Consider the following 19,894-nt stretch of genomic DNA (forward strand, 5'->3'; position numbering starts at 1 on the left):
CGCACTGCGCGCCTGGTTCTTTAACCCCGGTGCATGTACATATCCCACGTCCTTTCCCGCAGCCGGAGTCGGGGCCGGGCGGCGGGCGGCGGGCGGCGGGAGGCGGAGCGGGGCTGCGGGCATGGCGGGCGGCGCGGCGCGGCTGCTCCTGTCCGCGCTGCTGGCAGCGCTGCCGGCCGCCCCCGCCGAGCCGCAGCTGCGCTTCAGGCCGCCGGCCGAGGCCCCCGTGAGGCTCTTCACCGAGCCCGAGCTGGCCAGATACGACGGGCAGCAGGTAGGGCCGGCTGGGAGGGGTGCTGGGCGCCGGGGCCGGGCCGGGCCGCGTTCCCTCCTTTCCTGCCGCTCCGTGCCCTGAAACCGCCTTAAAGCTGGTTCTTTCTCTTGCCGTGCTTTGCTTCTGCTGCGCTGTTCCCTCGATCCCTCCGGCCCAGGAATTTTGGGGATCACCTGCCTTTTAGGCACCGTGAGAAGTTTGCAGGCGTCCCTCTGTTCGTCTGTCCGGCTGGCAGCTGCCCATTTTGAAGCTGCACGCACACAATTAGATGGCATGTGCCTGTTATATTGGTTGCCTGCTTGGCAACGTACTCATGCCAGGGAATTTCAGATTACCGTGAGTTGAAACCAAAATATTTTTCCCTCTGTAATTCAGTAAACCATGTATTTAGACACCCCCCCCCCCTTTTTTTTTACAAGATTATGGAAATAACAACACAATTTCAACTTAAAAGTTTTTAGCTTTCTGTGATGCAGAAACCTCAGCAGAACTTCGCATTCAAAACGATGAAGTCCTGTCTTAACACACATCAGCTTCTCTTCTGAAAAAACTTGCTGGCTGACCTTCTCAGGGTCTTCTCCAGATACTTACAAGAAACTAATCAACATCTGACTAAAAATACATCTTATGTGTAAAAGACAAAGCAGAAGCACTGGCTTATTAAGTAAAACAGATGTCAGCAGATTAGATTTGCGTGTTTATGCATTCATCTGTGGTTTCTTAATCAAATAAAGAATGTTGGCCATACACCCTTTTATTGTGGGCAATATCCATCTGTATTAGGAATAGAAAGATGCAGTGGATGGGCTTCAAGCAGACAAGAGGTGACCTGCAAGAGGGATGTCTTCTATGACTGTGTTGTTTAGATTAAAAAGATTCGCTCGTCGTATATTGTTAAAATGTAAAAAAAAAAATCAGGGACGGCTTAAAGTACAAGCAAGAAATGTCAAGGGATGGAATGCGTACACTGGTATATGCACATAACAAGAGAAAACATACAACAGATAATTTAATTCTCTCCTTTATGTCCTGAGTGCTTATGGATTTCATAGCTAAAACTAACTGCCTTTTGCCTATACTTAAGTGCTGAGGCTATACTGATGGCTTTCTTTCCAGGAAGGACAGCCCATCTACCTGGCGGTGAAGGGAGTAGTATTTGATGTTACCTCTGGAAAAGGTTAGTTTGCGTCTCATCTGCTGTCCACTTTGTTTTCATGTTATTATTCAGTCATTTGTTTTTAAATATTCCCAGCGTATTAGAAGCCTGCAACAAAAAGAACACATTTTCCTCCTTTAAAAAACTTGGTTTTCCTCCTCTGACAGCTCCCCTACAAAGGTTTTGTATAGAACTTACACTGGTTTGAGATTACAGCACACATAGACAAGCCAGCACTGTCCAGTTAGCTTGGACACTGCTGACAGAAATGCTGAAGACACCTGCCCAGACCCCTGAGTCACCACATGTGGGGTCAGGCCACATGGAAGCTGCTGCTACAGCACTTCATTGTCCTGACCAGATCAAAGGTAACTTGGTTGTACCCATATGGCACTACACAATATCAACACTGCTGCAGCTCATCTTTTCCTTTTGTGCTGGTATTCATCCATCTGTGCTGTCCAAATGGCCTGGTCAAAACTCTTATTTTAAGAGTTCACTGTAATTTTGAAAGTAGGGCAGGGGGCCAAGTAATTTTTTTTCTCCTTAAAAATTTTCTTATTTCATAAGGTTTCTTGTCTTGTCATTTACACCTAAACCATCTATGGCCGAATTTGCTGTTTTTGCCTTCCCTAAGAACTACAGATATTTTAATTTGAACTCCTGCTACTTAATTTGCTATAAAATGTTTGAAGGGGCCATGAGGGGGTCTTAGACACTTGTCTTAATGTCATCATAAGAAAACTAATGGCTTGTTGCTTTGTTAATACTAACCTTGTTAGCGCAGCTTGTCTGGTCATACATGCTGGCTGATCTTTAAATCCTAAGTTAGACAAGGCTTGCCATGCAAATTCTGGAGGCTACAAACATCTCATAAGAATGTAAAGCACACCTCCCTAAATAATTGGTAAATTTTAAGGCTGTAGTATAGGAATTTCAACCCCACCCTCTGTTGTTCTGGTTGGTTGGTTGGTTGGTTGGTTGGTTGGCTGGTTTTGTTGTTTGGGGTTTTTTTAAAGACTAGGATATATTATCAAAAAGTGGCAAATCCAAAGTCAGTTTTGGAAAGAAGGGTTTTAGACTTAAACTGTTGCTTTCAGATCACTGGCAAGTTTAAGAGGCTGGATGAAGAGCAGAGGCTGAACATAGCCTGTACATTGTCAGATCATCTCTGGATTTTATTTTTTTTTAAATCTGACAGAATTTTATGGAAAAGGAGCCCCATACAATGCTTTGGTTGGAAAAGACTCAACAAGAGGAGTTGCAAAGATGTCTCTGGATCCAGCAGATCTTACACATGACACAGTAAGAAAATGGACCATTGGTTTAATTCCATTTTTCAAAGTTAAATTATTTTGAAAGATGATGAATAATAATTTTAAATTACTTGTATTTAAAACCAAAATACATTAATATTCTTTAAATACATAAAATAGATATGTATTTACTGCTCAAGAAAGGTGCTAACAGCCTTCAAGAGGAGAGTTTTTTATCTGTGGAATCAATACAACTTACATAAACGTGTAAAGGGAAAATCACCTGCTGTTTAAAAATGCTCACAAAGAGAGTAAATAACTTTCTTTGTCAGCTGGTTTAGTGTATCCTGTGTCACTGACGTGGCAGTGGATGCTAACTCTGGCAGTGGGTTTTTACGTAGTTGAGATGTGATTTACTTATGGGAAAATGAAGGGAGGTTAGTGGTTTGACCTGAGTATATTAAAGTTTTGTCAAGGCTGAATTTGAATGAAAAGAATAAAATTACAAATTATACAATTAAATTTGGTCATCATGCTCTGCAAAATAAACCCAAAAGCTGACCCTAGGTTTTATAGTAATCAGTAAAAAAGGAAAAATGCTTGTAAATATCTATATTTTTATTTCTTTGAGACAGGACTTTCATTTCCCTATTTTGTTTAGACAGGACTCACAGAAGAGGAACTGAAGTCCCTGGATGATATCTTCAATAATGTTTATAAGGCCAAATATCCAATTGTTGGCTATACTTCTCGACGAATTCTGAATGAGGATGGCAGCCCCAACCTAGACTTTAAACCTGAAGATCAGCCACATTTCAACATTAAAGATGAGTTTTGAGGAACATTTTTGTACCTACAGAATGCCTGGGGAGAGGCACAGTAGAATATTAGATTGATTCTATATTCTGGAGTTCATTACAACAATTAGCTATCACAAGCCCATTTTCTGTTCAGAAAATATGTATGTGTGTGCAGACATAGTTTAGAGGAAACAAACAGATCTGTAGCAGTGTCATATACTTGGGCTGTTTGCTGTGAAATATGGGAATTATTTAACAGGCAAATTCTTTCTGCTTGGATTTCTCTGTTTACAAGTGTGTAATGTAAAATTTTATTCCTTAGAAGAGAGAAAGAAGGTTTTAATAATTGAAACATGACCAGTCTTTTTGTAAATCCCAAATTGTTTCTTATTCCTTGGAAAAGTGTGAATGCATTATTTAGACAAGCTAAAGTCAATTCTCTGTGCTTCATGTCAGGGTAGGTATCACAAGTACAAAGAGGTGCAATAGAGGCTTACATTTTAAAAAGCATTGTGGGGTTTAATATTTGATAGGTTTGAGAATACTGGATAAAAAGCAACTTGGTCTCTTAAAATGCAGTTACTGTAGAGTATTTCTGCAAAGCCTACAGGTGTAAACCAAGAAAAATAAATCTTATTTTCCCCATGAGAACTAGTGTGACATTTTAAATATGACTATTATGTTATTTTTGGATAAATGACACTTTAATTTTTAAAAATAATTATCAAAGATGTCATCTATATTAGATTATGATTATTTCCTTCTAGCTTCCTCCACTCTTTCTCTGACAAAAAAAGGAAATGATAGCCCACTGTTTACCTCATACTCTTACAGCACAAGTTTATTATAGCAGTTTAGTGTCCTGTGGATATTGTTAGCATCTTTATATTGACAATTTTAGCAATTTCAGCTCTGATTCTTTGTGTCTCTCAGTTTTTCTTTGTTCTTACTCTGGCTTCATCATTGCTGTTCTAATGAAGCGTGCAGTCCCCTGTTCCTCTTCCATTTAACCTAATATGAAACTGCAGATCCTGTAGGGTAAAAGCAGACCCCATTTATTGTCTTTCCTTGGAAAGACAAAAACACATTTACTGTGTTTCCTTGGCAGTCTTTCAGCAACAAGAGGACCATGAAAGCCTGTGCTGTATAAATTGCTGCTAACCACTGACTTCCACTAACTTAAGAAGAATGTGAATTGTCATGAATGTGGATTTATCTGCCACTGTGACAGTTTGAATTGATATGGGAGAAACTAAGCAGCTGCTCTAAATATAGAATATTATTCTATATTAATAATACAAAAATAATAAAAATACAACTATATATTTTTGTTCTCTTTCTTTAGCATTTTGGCCATTTTCTCTGAAGGGAAAATTTTATTAGGTGATTCTCCACTTTCTAGTTTCCAGGGGACAGCTGCCTGTCAGTTGAATAACTAGAAAAGCTGTTTCTATGCATTGTCCATCCTTTTACAGTGTTGCTGATTTTATTCTAAACTTGTTTTGTAGTTTAGACCACTTCATTTGCAGGAGGGACTCCATGGGCCCCCCTGCTGTTGGATGGTGCTCTGGTTAGAATAAATAAATTGGCATCTCAGAGACTATTGATTCAGATTATTGCTTTTGTATTATTATTTATTATTATTACTGCTGACCTTTTGATTAGATACCAACAGCAGCTGGGAGTTTGCTCCTTGGTAATACCTGCCATCTTTATAGGAGTGCGTGTGGGTTTGGTGGTAATGGTGGGTGGTTGGTTGCCAGCATTTCACAAATAACTTTCTCCTTCTCTTCCCTTCCTTGCATGCTTTTTTATGGGGCAGCTTCAGTAGTTGTGCTACTATGATTATTGTAAGAGTTTTTGCTTCATCTGGAACCTTCATATCCAGCTGCATTTCAAAAATTTTGTAGCTGATTGCAGCTCATCACCACTGAGTGCCTTAGTGTTACTGTTCTCTCCCCGCTTTCCCTGTTCTCACTATGAAGGTCACCTTTGCTGATCTCAAAGCAGGTAACTCAGCTTCTATTTGTACTAAATTTCAGGTTCTTTTCAGTGAAGAAATGCTCCTGATGCAACAGGAAATGGTGATACAAACCCCCTCTTGAAATGCAAGATCCTTGCGACTCCAACCTGCCCCCACTCATGTTTGTGAGGGAGATGCTTTAGTCCGTCCATTCTGTTATTAAAGACAAGATTATCACAACTGAGTGCACTTTTTGTTTGTATTTCAGTTTGGGAACTGGAGGATTCACATTTAATCACTTCCTAGGCTATTTCACTTGGGGTTCCCACTCAATAGAAGTGTGATGGTAATAAGGCTTTAAGTGGACATACATCCTTAGCACGTTTTTACTGCTTTTTAAAAATGCATTGAGTACTCCAGTATTTCTTTTAGTGTTAAATTAACAACACTGTTTTATGTCTAAGGTTCTGTTACTTGCCAACAGCCTGAAATTTATTTTGCTGTCTGCTATGGCTGTTTTGTTCAGTCAGCTGCATTTCCCTGACCTCTGTATATTCCAGTAAAACAGGTGCCCTCACAATCTATAAATTGCACTCAAAACAAGCTATTTAACCTCCTTTGGAAAGTGTAGAATTTCTTTTCAATTTACTTGCTACTTCCAGATAACATTGCAAATATTATTATTATTTTTGCTGTACTGCTTCCAACATGCATCTTTAATGAATTACTGCATCAAGAATTGCCTGACTTTAGTATTTAATAATAGTTGAGTCTGTCTAGTTAAGAAGTATCAGACGGGTTCGTTCACTTAGAGGATGCATAACCTGAGTTGCTGTTTCCCAGCCAGCACTCTTTTCAGTAGTCCCTCACTTTGATCCTAACATATTAGACTAATTTTTGTGACAGGATAGATTCTATCATCCCTGCTTTAAGACTTCTCTGTTTAACAACTGGAGCATCAGGACTACAAATATAAGCAACCATAATTCAATGAAGGGGTTATGAAATGCAAATGAAAGTATTATCTTTATTTTTGCAGTTGCAGAGACTGCAATTAAGAGAAATCCTACCAAGAATGTGTGTGTTAGCAGCTGTTAGTCACAGTTATTAGTTATTGCATCCTAATCTAAACAAGACCACCTGCCAGAACACAGGGGCTCTGAATCCTGCAGACTGAGCAGCTGAGATTTTTCCAAGAATTTGGGATTACACATAAAATGAAGTTATTTCTTTCCTAACTCTAATGTGTATATATGAACACTAATCCTTTTGTAGTCCTTTACCAAAATATGAGTTTTTCATTGGTTTAAAAAAAAATCAGATTTTGTATTAGTTTTCTTATGCAGAAAAGGCCTTGTGTTTCTTTGAAAACTGCAGCCTCAGCTACTGTCTTTGTGGTCTGATGATACTGCTGGCTGTGAATTCATAACAGGAGTCAATGTAGGATCGTGTTTCAGACTGCACTTGTCAGACCTGCCAGACTTTCATGTTTCAGTAAAAACTAAAAGAAGATGCTTATCTGCTTAAATATAGCACCTTGGAATGGGAGAAGCCTGAACACAGTTTGTAAATCACCTCCTTTTACTTTTGTTTCAAAACTACCGTCAGGCAATATACTCAACAAATGATAATTTGGAAAGGCATTAAATCGCTGCAGTTTTCTCTTGCAAGGCTCCCAAGAACCTGTAGAACAAGCAAAAAAAAGGTTTAGCTGACTTTCCCATATGTATTCTGTCTCTTTTATTGATCAATATATTTATCTGAAACGAGCTTAATGTAATTTGCATCTGCTCAAGAGAAAATGGAAGAGATGTGAAAAATTTCACAGAGGAAGTCCAATGCTAATTTTTCAGCTGATCTTGTTGAACTGAAAGGAAAAAAGTCAAAAAACATCTGACTACATTTCTTAGTGAAAAAACTGCCATTCAGAAGGATTCAGCTGCACATCAGTAAGACGTGCTAAGTAGCTCTGATTAGTATTTGCATATTTTCAGATAAACACTGGATATTCTCAGGGATACCTTGAAATCACAGAACTGATGTAAGTGATGACAATCGTACGCTTCTATTATCCATCATCCATTTATGCTTTTGCCTAATGTTTTTTCTGTCCTTACAGGAAACAATATCCAAACCAAGCAACTTATATGATAAATACACACACCATAAGTAATAATCTGATAAAGTAAAATGATAAAAAAACATGAACCTATAACCTGAAAGCTATTTACATGGTATATACGGAATGGCTGTATACCATCAATCCTTGTCTCTGAATGCTTTAAAACAAACAAAAAAATCCCTAAACTCTTACATTTGTAGTAACTGTTTCACTCAGAGCTCCATCTGCAAATGCCAGTTCAGACAGTTATAATATACAATGTGTCTGCTTTGACAGAACAATCAGTGCCATAAGAAAAAAGGGTGTTTTTGAGACTATTCAGAGTCTCAAAGAACTAAGTCTATGATAGGTGGGTGTCACTGCTAGGAGTACACTTATAGCATAGGCATGATTCTGATGTTGGCGTGACCAAAAAAATCCCTAACTCAGAAAACAGAATAGGTGGGAAATGAGAATATATCTTAGTGTGCTACTGGGATAATTTATACTGGCAAGGTAGATTTGGCAGAGCAGGTCTGATAACAGACAGTGCTTCCTATTTTTGCTTCTGTCAAATGTGGTCAATGATAACAATGTAAACTACTACCCATCTGTTGGTCTTTATGTAACACCTTCTGCTTTAGCTTTTTTTCTTCCTGTTTAGTAGAAGGTGTGAGTCCTAATTTACTTGTTTACAAAACTTACGCTTAGACCTTGGCTTGGGTCATCTGTTGACAAGAAATCCAAACTAAGAGAAACAGTGATTAATGTTCTGTGAAAAATAGACCTTTGTGCACCTGGATAAACTGCAGAGCCACAGGAAGTACTCTGGAATAAACAATTCCTATTACTGTTTCCTGTAAGTTATTTGTAGCTGTTGCCATTAAAAATTCTGTACTGTTAATGAATGTTCAGATTACCATGTTCTGCAGTACTTCTTGACATGATCCTTTATCATTCTGACACGAGATATATCCTTCTGAGAGGTCCAAAGTTTAAAAGAAACAGAGTGCAAGCCATCTTGGAGATAAGCCAGCCAAGAAAAATCAAAGTATGACCTAATTTTCCCTCTACTTCAAGAAACCTCTCTGAAAAAGGAAAAAAAATTAGTGTCCCAGCGTCTATATTTTACCTTCCAGATTTTGCCGAAAGTTTTCTCATACTGTGCAAAGGCAGCAGATAAAGCAGAGGCTTGGATCTAACCCTTTCATTGGGAAAATTTTAATCCGTTTCTTGGCATATCTCCTGGGGCTTTAAAGATTATGACAACCCTGGTAGTGGACTATAAAGAGTCAAACACATGAACTGAATCAAAACAGGCCTAAACAGAAATGTCTGAATCTAGAGCTGAAACTTACAGCCTTGCACCCTTCTTTCGTAGACAACAAAATCTTTGGATGAAAAAAATGCCTTAAAGGTGGCATTTGTTTCAGCCAGTTTGGGCAGAACAGAATTAGAAGATGACTGAAGTGAAAACTTCCTTGTGCCTAGTTCTGTGTGGCTTTGCAGAGATCCTAAAATCATTTGTGTTGCATATGCAGAGCTTAGTTACCAAGCAATTAAATGCTTGGGGGATAACTTTATAGATTAAACTGATAACTGGTTCAAAATAGCCATGGCAGATCAAGAGTATCCTAGGACGTTACTCGTCTCGTTGGAGGCTGTGGCTACATAGCCTTTAATTTTACATTGCAGTGCTGTTTTGCTAATGATCACAGATAAAGTCCAAGTACACTCAGACTTCTTAACTACATTTAATCCTTTATTAATTTTTATGTTTGAGCAAAGCTCCTAGAAACTTTGTTAATAAGAATAAATATTGCAAAAATGTATTTGCCAAAAAATATTTGCAAAAAAGCAAAGTGCTCATTCTGAACTGCCAAACTGTGCAGCAGATCTAAGTGTATTTGTGGTAAGGGTGTTAATCAAAGGGATTACATGTTTAAATTGAGATTACATTAGGTAACATGTCTCTGTCCTACATTATGCTTGGAAGTGCCTCAAGGATTTTACTGATTTTTTCCTTATTTATTGTTTAACCATGCTCTGTACTTTAAAATAGTTCTGCAATACTTTTTAAGAACAGGACAGTAGGCCTTTCAAGGCATTTGTGAAGTATTTTTTTTGTTACAGAGAGACATACATGTTCACTTGAGATACACAACAGAGTGATCTAACAATTTAGACAAAGGCAACAATCTTACAGTCTTTTAGAACTTGTTGTATTCCCTGTATTTCTTAAAGTGAACAGATCACAAATAGCCCCCCGACACAATAAAAATGGTAGACAGAAATGAGTTTGTAGAGATATCTGAAAAGTTCTCAGCATTAATGTGGAAAAGACCAACATACCACTTTTAGTAAACTTGAAAGGATTTTAAGAACACATGCTTACCAGGGATGTTTGACATGAGCTGAGCCTCTATGATTCTACACGTTAAATATTACATATTGTCCCTAAATTCCTTCCCATTTCCCTGACTGGTCTCCTTTGAGTTTACCATGTCTTGCAGCTGGAAGGAAACAGGTTGCTGAAAGGTTTGTATGTGAAGCAGTAGCATATCAGTGGAATATAACAATCTGAGGCAGAGGGAAGGAGGGTGAGTGAAACTCTACTTACAAGAAGCAGCAGGAGATTATAAATAACTTAAGGAGAGTACAGTTTCAGAAGAGGTGAAACTTGCTGATGCACTCAGAGATAAGGTTGAACTTGAGAACAGGAAAGTGTGACATCCTCCTTGGATACAGTTCTGGGGAAATCAGCATGAATTAAACAGTTTGTGAGTGCTGGCTCCTTGCTTGACATCCTCAGTCTCATTTTCCAAAAATACTGATGCCTTTGGCTTTGAGACCTTGCAGGTGCCTGGATTAATGGAAAGTCATACTGCTGCTATTCAGTCCACAACTTACCAATTTTTCTCATTTTGTCTTAAATTGATCCCCATTCCAATTTAAGAAAGAAGGCTGGAGTTTTGCCAATGAAGAGGTGACCAGGGACACAGAAATGAAGGTGCAACTCTCAGCTTCACTACAGCTTTGCGATCCTTAATGACAGGTTTCCTGGCTGTTAAATAAGCTGGCATTTACCTTGAATTCCCTTTGTCTTTTATCATTATTGGGACTTTCAGCCATCTGAAGAAGGTAATGTTGGTTGGACATTTGGGCTGGTGGGAACTCAAGATGGCTATAGTATCAAGAATGCTACTTTATGAAGTTCTAACTTCACTTTCCTCACTCCATAGGGGTATCACTTTGTGATAGGGGGTATCTTTCAGCTGAAGTGAGTAGGGTTTTACCCATTTGATCCGTGTTTATCATTGCTTGGCATTTGTCTACATGTCCATTGTTTGTTTGTTCAAATGCTGGCAGAAGCCATGATGACCCCAACAGTATTTCAGGCTTGGCCACTTAAAGACATTGTGTAGAAGAGTTTTAATGATACATTCAAAATGTGTAAAATGAAAGTGCAGATGGAAGCTAGAAGTAAACTTTTCATCCACAAGACTCAGCTAGTTTATGATAAAATAGATTAGATATTTCAAATAAGTAAGCAATGAGCCTCTGATCCCAAATCACCTGTTTGTAGCCTTTGAAGACTGAGAGGTATTAACCTGAACTTCCCCAAGTACCTAAAGGAGCTTTTCAGCTTGAAAAAAAGTAAGATATTATCTGAATAATTACCTTAGCTGCATCTGCTTCACAAAGTAATATGTATATATGGGAAACTTCAATACATAGGAAAATAGTTACAAACTATTATTCTAAAATACTGTAGCTCATTTTATTGCAAGACCTGTCAGAGGGTGTGTGTGTAAATTCCTCACGGTACTGTAAAAACACAAATATAAATTAGTCTAAGCCTTTTAAATGTATCTGGTGTATGCTACCCAAAAAAAACCCCTCGCATTCCACTAGGGTGTTTGATTTAACAACAACAGAAATAAATCAGGGGTTATCCTGATACTGGCTGAAAAATTATCTCACTGAACGTGTTTTCTTCACAGCTGGGAACCTGCTGGCCACTTGTATTTCTTATTGCGCAACTGTTCGTAGTCTTGTGGTATCCCTGGGATATCTGCATCAATTATTTACAGAGATACTTTTAAAATTCTGTTTTAAATTGATATATTCTGTTTTCAATGGAACTGAACTAAAAGCAAAGACAGCTAGCACCACGTGCCTGAAGAAGCCTCCATGAGCTACTGGAAAGCACTTCTTGATTTACAGGCAGGTTTTGGAAAGCCAAATGAATTGTTTATATAAAAGAATGTTTATATAAAAGCATTACTCTCCATAACTTCCTCTAACTGGACTGTCCTTTCATTTATATATTTTTCCATCAACTCATTTAGACTGATTAATTGTACCTAAAAATAGTTTAGATTTACTTTATCTTTTTATACTCAAAATAACACCACAAAATGGATCATGCCTACATGCAGTTATCTAAGAAAACCTACTCTGTTATTTCAGGTCATTCCTTTTGGAGTCTGAAAATCACTGAGCCCCAGATTTACATAACCATGAAAATCAAGGAAGGTAAGGGCAAGAATCTGACCCCCAACTTACAGTGTAACAAAGATTATTCTTTAGGCTGTAGAGAATGTCTCACTTTTAGATATCCTTTTAGAAACAGAGCATGACTGCAGTGCTGCTAATGGAATCATCCCAGATCTATGTTGGTGTTACTTCAAATAAATCCAAGCTTCCTGAATTTTAACTTTTTTGCATGTGCTGGAGCAATTTTTGCATGTACCAGGAGATAGATTTACACCACTGGAGCCAAAGGAAGAACTCAGTGAATAGCAAGTTCTAATGCTGTCTGGGACAAATCACAAAACAGAAACAAACCCAAATGTAGTTCATTATTCTGTGCCCTGCAATGTGGTCTTTTCAGAGAAAAAACAAACCAAACAAAAAAACCCAAAGCAAAACAAAAAGAGGATTAGAGTAACTTCAGAGGAAAAAGTGGGACTATACCTGCACACCAGACAGACTGAACTTTAACAGTATACACATTTGTTCACACATTTTCAGCCTGCACAAAACTCAAAAATGTTCTGAAACACTCAATACAAGGGAGAACAGCATAGACATAATTTACCTGTTACTTATCTACTTCAGAAAACAGATTTCTGCCTCAAGCTATAAATCATTAAGGCCTCTAACTTTCAAACAGTGCATCACAAATTGGCTTTCCGGTTTATAAAAATCATCCCAGTGTGCCTCAGCACTGTTTTCTTTCAAGAAAGCCTACAGAGAGCCAGCTGTCTGAGCTGGTTGTGTTGCTATGTAAGATTCGTGCATAAGTGTCTCTCTGGGAGTTTTGTTTTGGTTCTATCATTTAATATTCATGACAATCACCATTAACCTGCCAGCTGAGCTGTCTTAGCATCCTGCCTCCAGACAAAGTCAAAAGTTTATTCCTAGCCCACACAGCTCCTGGAAGCCTACATTTCCACGTTACAGGCTATTTTGGCTTGCAATCCTTATGTTTAAACTAACAGGATGAATAAAAAAAACCCCAGAAGAACTTGTAAGGAAAAGATAAAGCAAGAACGTGAGGCTGTTCAGTACTCCTAGTTAGGGACAACATGGTTAAGCAATTAATCTGATCATTCCAGCCCATACACCCAGGCTTTGGGAAAACTGACAATTCAAATGTGTCCATTAATAACAAAATGTGATGGGGAAAAAGGGGAGGGGGAAAATCCTTGCTTTTAAGCTGTATGGAGTAAACTGCCACCTTAAAATTACTCATACCTCACTGCATATCTGTCAAAATAATATACAAATATTTCAGTAGTAAATAATTTCAATGTCACTAAGAGGAAATATATTCATGCTAAAAGAGGATTCTGTAATTACATTGTTATTTTAATGCATATATTTTTTCATCAAGAATGTCAGAATAATCAAATGATGATTAACACTCTAGACAATTCAACTACACAAAAAGTGGAGAAGTCCAAAGGATGCTAAGTTTCAGCTTCCCCAGTCAGACAGAAAAAAATATACAGTAGGCCCCCATCCTGCCAATGTGGAGCAAACTGAAAAGACCCCCCTATCGAGAGAGAGGTAGTACAAATTTTGATGTTGTCAGCCACAGCAGAGTAAGAGAAGACCAGGGCCAGCCTAACTGCATGGTTGGTTCCTGCCTCATTATTTCAGACTAGTGAAGTGGGGAAAGAAGAAACACATGTTTTAGAGTGAACTGTTGGGAATTAAGTATTATTTTATATTGTACATAGTGACTAGAAGAAATATACATTGAATTGTATTTCTCCCTTTAAGTTCCTGTGATGTTTTTTGTTCAACTGCAGTTGACTGGATGGAAAGAGGAAGAGGCTTACTTGTTGCCTTAAGGAATAAAAATGTTTTTCCTTATTGTACACTACACCCCACAATGGAGCATCAGGGATGGATTTGTCAAAAAACAGCAACTGAGGGAATTAAGAGCTCACTCTTAAGACTACAACATCTCATCATCTTTGCTAAGGAGGCACACATTTTCCAGAGGGAAGCAGTCTCCCCGGGGATGTTATTAGTAACAATGTACTTCTAGGATTACCTTTCAAAAATAAAGCTTTTTATGAAAGCTCCTACATAAAACTTCAGATAACAGACTTCTGAAACATGACAATGGATAAATAACTTCATGAATGTTTCTTCCCCACCGACAAAGAATTTAGGTGATTTAAGGAATGTGAAATACAAATATCTAACATGATAAACAGCTGTCTACACATAAAATGAAATTACCAAAACCTGGAACAGTAAGGAAGAATAGAGCAAGGGCCTCTTAGTTTGTATCTAAAGGGCATCCTAAATGGGGATGCAATACTGTGAACTAAATCACAGTTCACTTGCCCTTCCTGGGTGGAACCAGCTCAGTCCTGATGGGACAAGCTCCAGCAGCTTTCACCAAACTCTTCCTGTGCTATAAACCAGCACTGCTCAGTCCTGTTTCAGCCTCCTGCTGCCTTCTGTAAAATCAACTCTACTCCATTTAGACTAATTTAAGGCTCTGGCAAGAGAAAGTCCACCAGGACTCAAAGTCTGTTAAGAAATCTCACAGAAAGACTCAATTTTCTAGCATGTCTTTTCATATTGCCCATATCCTTTCATAAGCACGATTCTGTGAGCTGGCTAATAATGGCAAGGTTTTCCTGCACTTCTGAGGGGAGGAAAAAGCTCTTGTTCTAAGTATGACCATTATGAGGCATATAAATATTTCTGTTTATGCAGAAAATAATTATTTTATATTTTTAGTAAGAGCTGTTTATCAATATTGTTAGGTGCCTTAACACTATTAAAACTAAAATCAAGGTGGGGGGGAATCAGCAAAAATAAAGGATAAGCAGGTTCTACTGCATACCAAATAGCAACTCAGTACAAGAAAAAAAATATTTTTTTCTCAGATTTCTTTCTGGAAGCCACTTTTTGGAAGGTTTTCTCTTCTTCAAATCCAGCCATAACTATGGCTTTATGACAACGTGGCATAACTGTTGCATTTTCAAAAAACCAGTGTGTTCCCATTAGACTGTTTCTGATCTCCCTATAGCCACAAGCTACACTTAATATTGTTTATTTTCTATAATTTGTGAGATCATGTTTTACCCTCAAGTACATTTCATGTAAATATTGCTCTACCCACTGTTGATTTAAAACAGCTAAAGGAAGTAGGAACAGGACAGCAAAGTATGCAGTAATAGGCAACAGGCCTGCAGAGAAAGTTTAAAGAAAATTTCAGTTCAGAGAGTAGCTCTTTCTGTAAAAGTAGAAATCACCTACAGGCAATTTTCCTTGATTTTAGGAGCCTATTAACTTTGATATTTATAAAACTCTTAAGCTGTTCCTTTGGAAACAAGCAAATGCTCCTTCAGGTGGTTATGAAGCATGGGTATTTTTCTCTAGAAAGCTTCTTTAGAAGTAATAAAAAAAAAGAAATGAAGAAATTTAGTTCTTGTAAATATACCATCAAGGCAGCTAAAAGAGCAATCAAAGTTTGCTTCATATTTCAGTCCACATGTTCCAGGAACTCCCCACTAGAAAACTTTATTAAATTTAATAGTAAATTTAATTTAGAAAGAGTGCTGTTTCCACTGTATTTTTCTTCCTCAAATGCTTTCCAAGATTGATGCTTTCATAGCAGGTTTTTCTTTTGTTTGCTTTGTTTCTATGCAACTTGAAATCATAAACCAATTTTCAACCAGTGTACATCAGAGAAATACAGAGCTACAACTGACCCAGGTTGATTTTCACTATTTTAGAATCCAGTCCTTCCTCCTTTCCCTGGACCACAATAACCTCCTACACTATCAGCTTTAATGTTTTCTGTGGTGCTCAAAAGCCTATATATTTTATGTTATTTAGATTAAGCACCAAAAAAGGACCTCTCTAATTATCAACATCATTATAGATCAACTTTTCTTCCAGAATTCTAAAATTAAATGGGTGTTTGCTTTTGGCTAGAAACACACTGGAATTTCAGAGCTCTGCTGCTGCATTGCACATGTATATTATTATCCCTTTCACTTCATGTCTCCTTTTGAAGAATTTTAAGGCATCCACACTACTGAAAGTTTGGCAAATGTTGTTGCAAGATACGCTATAGGATAACTAATGATGAACTCTGAAGCAATTGCTAAATCTAGCTAAAAGCTATAGAAACAAACTATATGTTTTGATGATGTTTATTCTTGATTTTGCTGGGAGGAAAACCAAAATCCTCCCAAAAATTCAAATTAAACCTTCTTTTCTAATTGCACGCTAATTTACATAATCAAATAACTCTCCAGGGGTTTCACTGCCAGTCTAAGATAACAACCGTGCAATCTGGCTTTTGCACTAAGTAACCACTTCTGATTATTGTTTTTATTCATAATCAGGATTAGGCAAAGATCTTTCTCAATACTAACCTAGAAAAGCTAAAACCCAGAAGGAGTAAAGGCCTTTAAATATTCAGTATAGCAAAATGCAGATTTGTCTGCCCTAGACTTTAAGAACATGGCAACGAGTACCTCCCCTGTTTAAGGCTTAGTTTAGACTGTTAAACAACACTTCTGATATTCTTTAAATTTCACTGTCTGAGATAAGAAAGACCAAAACTTCTTGAAAAACCAAATGCCATTTAGGTCTTCTAAAAGGAAGTGGAGCTCAAAAGAACTGACAACAGCACATTTCAAAATACAGTAATAGGTTGGTTCCTAAACCCACCCTTTACAAAGAAGTGGGAGGCACATTTTCCCTGCCTGTTTTCCTGGACAGCCTCAGAGAAAACCGACAGGAAACAGAGTGGAATGAAGCTGGTTTGTAGTCCTAGAGAAAAAAAATGGTTTTGAAATATAGCTGTGGCAAACAGAGGATGCAGACAAATATGTATTTATCTCCCAAGCACCAGCCACAAGACAGATAAATTAAAAAAAAAAATCTGAGCCATGTGGATGCAAACACAAAAGTATGTGCATATAGTTTTAGCAAAATGGTGTGGCCCAGTCAGAAATGTTACATAGTCAGGGAAGAAAACACCCCAAATCAGTGAAGCACTTTGTAGAATGATCCTGAATTCCCACAAAGAGAGAAAAAAGGGAGCAAGAGTTTTCTGAGTGCAGCCCTGATTGAAAAGAGAGGCTTGGGCTACTGCCAAAGGAGCTGTTTCCTATTGTCTTTTTTCCTGCTACATTCAGGAAAACAGGACCTCAGTTTAATCCTACTTTGATTACAAAGAATGTACACAAAGATATATCACTTCATATAAACATTTTTGACATAAATAAACTAGAGGAGCTCAAATATTGGCCAACAACTAAAGTAAAAAGTTATGTAACCTCTTTCATATGTACTGAGGAAAAATAGACAGGAAAAAATATCCATCAGAATTCTGAGACATATCAGACTTTTAGGATTCAGAATTTGTAATCTAAATTGTTTTTTAACTTAAAGAATTAAACACATAATATGAATATAAGGAAACATACTATTTCACAATATACAGATGAAACTTTCTGAAAATAGTGTGGAGAATTGAAGAATGGAAACAATTATCTAGTCATCACATTACCTTGAAACCTAAAGATCTCTATTACAATTACATTCCTCTCTAACCCCAAATTCCTGTATTAGCCAAGCAAAATCACTGAAACACAAAATTCTCAACACTCACCTTCACAGGTCCTTCTGAAATCACTGCCTGGGGCATTACTCTGTTGTTCCCTGTATTTCACATCATGGAAAGCTGTGTCCTATGAAGGAGTACAAAATTCTTTGTTTCTATGCAAGTCAGAGACCTTGAAGTTCTCAATCTCAAAAGGATTTTTTAAGCATTTTCCCGCATTCATTTATTTTTGATGCCTCAAACAAACACAAGCTGATAATGTGCATAGCGAAAGGTTTCCATTGCTTAAGCAATGCAGCAGCTGAGCAAAACAAAGGCCTGCTCCTGTACCCTCAACTCACACAGGTAACCAAAAGTCTCTCTTAATGCCTATTTTTCCAGAATAGGATTTAATGGGAAGTTTCAAATGTATGTCTCTCTCAATTCTGTTTCAGAACAGAGAATTAAATAGCGGGTGCAGACTTTTCCAGAAAAGGGAAATCTAGTTCTTGTTTATCTGAAGTTACTTCAACTGACCTGAGCCAGAAACCCCTGTCAGGAAAAAAGGAAGTGTACCTGGTGCATTTTCACTACCCAGCCTAACACAGTATTTGCTTACGTATTGTAACTATTGAGAAAGGCAGTACTGATTTTTACTTGTTTTGTCAAATAATACTCAGTTATTGGCAGCAGGTTTAGTACAGTGATACAGAGCCCAACCGGGAAGAATGGGCTGGTAAAAAGTGCCCTTGTAAAGGAAGAAAAATGCATTTCTTATCTGTTAATCTTGCTTATATCTCATAGTCTCTCACATTGAGAGTTGGACCGGTGTGTCATATCATTGCAGTCAGTTGGGCAGCAGTGAACAGCTGGCTTTCCACACTGACCCATTTATCTTTCAGTGATGTAGGTTGTTCACTCTGAAAGGACGGTCCTTGTTCAGGAAAGTGGAACAAGAGAGACATCCAGCGGCTGCACCATTTAAGTCTATTTTTAAACATGACTAGAGACAAACTAAACTACCTTCTTTACTAGTCCATGACCCTGCGCATATAAAAACCTCATTTATTAGCCAACTCCCAGAACAAGAGAAAAAAATATTCCAGTGGCTGAAGCACTACTGTCATCTCTCCTGTGTATTCTTCCTGCAACCTACAGACTTCCTCACTGCATACTCCAAGTCCCATCTGCAGTTCTCCCTTCTTCTCTGAAGCTTAATTTCATTATTTTGTTTCTGAACTCCACAGATAAATTGGGATAGGTCTATTAACTTCCATGAGGCTATACTGGTGTGGGTCAACCCAGAGTCTCATTCCAATCCTTTGCCACTCCAACATGTGCTTTTCACATGTACTATCTTCTGTTCAAATATTTTCTTTAACCTTAAGTCTATTTGTACTACTTATTTTTATCTGCATAGTAAATAGAGTTCTCAGTCAATACTGATAGAAAATTCCTGAAAATGAGTTGTAAATCCTAGTATAAGCGGTTTGATCTTCATGTAAGAGCAAAGAGAAACAGTTTGTTAAATCTACTAAAATAAATTAGTAGTATCTACAGTATTTGTTATAAGAAAATTCCATGTTTTTAATGTCACATATAAAAAAACTATGTCTTGTATATAAAAAGACAGCTTATTTGGAAATGTAAATCAGCAAAAAAGGGCTTATAAACTTAAAAATCTGAAGACAGGATGGGGAAATATAAGGGAAACATAAGGATAATTTTTTACAAAATATTAGCAATATTAATTTAGAAGTAATTTAATTGAAAAAAATCGACTTTGTCACTGCTACATGATAAGTAATTAATTTTTAAAGGACTTGACCCTTACAAACTTAAAAGATCTAAATGAAAAGTTCTGTTAAGAGAGTAGGGAATGAGTTAAATCTTCCTTATTTAGTGAAGAATTGAAGGCAGGCAATTGCTGACTTCACTTACAGCAGTGCAGGATTAGGTGTTAGGTATACAGTTAAGGGATGAATTTCCCAGCTTCTAAAGAGAAAACTCTATGCATTCAGTGGGGTAAAATCAGGTAATGTGATGAACCAAAATTAGCAGGATATGCTACTTAGGAAAAAACTGACATACCCAGTATGAGAAGGAATTTGGTTCCCTTTTTAAAACACATATGTATGGAAAAGCCATCACACATAAGCCAAACAACATATCAAGCTGCAATACAGTTATTCCTTATTAAAAAAAACACACACACCCCCAAACAAACAAAAAGACAACAACAAAAAAC

At 37.5% G+C, this 19,894-nt stretch overlaps 1 protein-coding gene and 1 long non-coding RNA gene across 2 annotated transcripts in view; one reads left to right on the top strand and one right to left on the bottom strand.

Moving 5' to 3' along the window:
• The first annotated feature begins 81 nt into the window (after nt 1–81).
• On the top strand, nt 82–4,513 carry NENF (neudesin neurotrophic factor). The gene is made up of 4 exons (XM_051783745.1): nt 82–274; nt 1,391–1,451; nt 2,632–2,735; nt 3,348–4,513. Exons 1-4 carry the CDS (start codon nt 122–124, stop codon nt 3,522–3,524), a joined length of 495 nt encoding a protein of 164 aa, XP_051639705.1. The 5' UTR covers nt 82–121; the 3' UTR covers nt 3,525–4,513.
• Nucleotides 4,514–10,210: 5,697 nt separating this feature from the next.
• Nucleotides 10,211–19,894, bottom strand: part of LOC127469441 (uncharacterized) — a 51,595-nt gene continuing 41,911 nt past the window's right edge. Inside the window, exons 2-3 of the long non-coding RNA XR_007903979.1 lie at nt 17,716–17,794; nt 10,211–10,300 (exon numbers count right to left, since the gene is read on the bottom strand). This is a non-coding gene — a long non-coding RNA (uncharacterized LOC127469441). The remainder of the gene's footprint in view (nt 10,301–17,715; nt 17,795–19,894) is intronic.

The sequence above is a fragment of the Manacus candei genome, unplaced genomic scaffold (genome assembly GCF_025592945.1).
Source record: "Manacus candei isolate 608988 ecotype Guabito, Panama unplaced genomic scaffold, ASM2559294v1 h1tg000017l, whole genome shotgun sequence".
In the NCBI taxonomy this organism is placed as follows: domain Eukaryota; kingdom Metazoa; phylum Chordata; class Aves; order Passeriformes; family Pipridae; genus Manacus; species Manacus candei.

Excerpts from the sequence above, each read along its gene's own strand:
- NENF (XM_051783745.1), top strand. The coding sequence starts at position 122 with ATGGCGGGCGGCGCGGCGCGGCTGCTCCTGTCCGCGCTGCTGGCAGCG. Across the intron at positions 275-1,390 it reads CCAGATACGACGGGCAGCAG|GAAGGACAGCCCATCTACCT; the intron begins GTAGGGCCGGCT and ends CTTTCTTTCCAG. Across the intron at positions 2,736-3,347 it reads CAGATCTTACACATGACACA|ACAGGACTCACAGAAGAGGA; the intron begins GTAAGAAAATGG and ends TATTTTGTTTAG.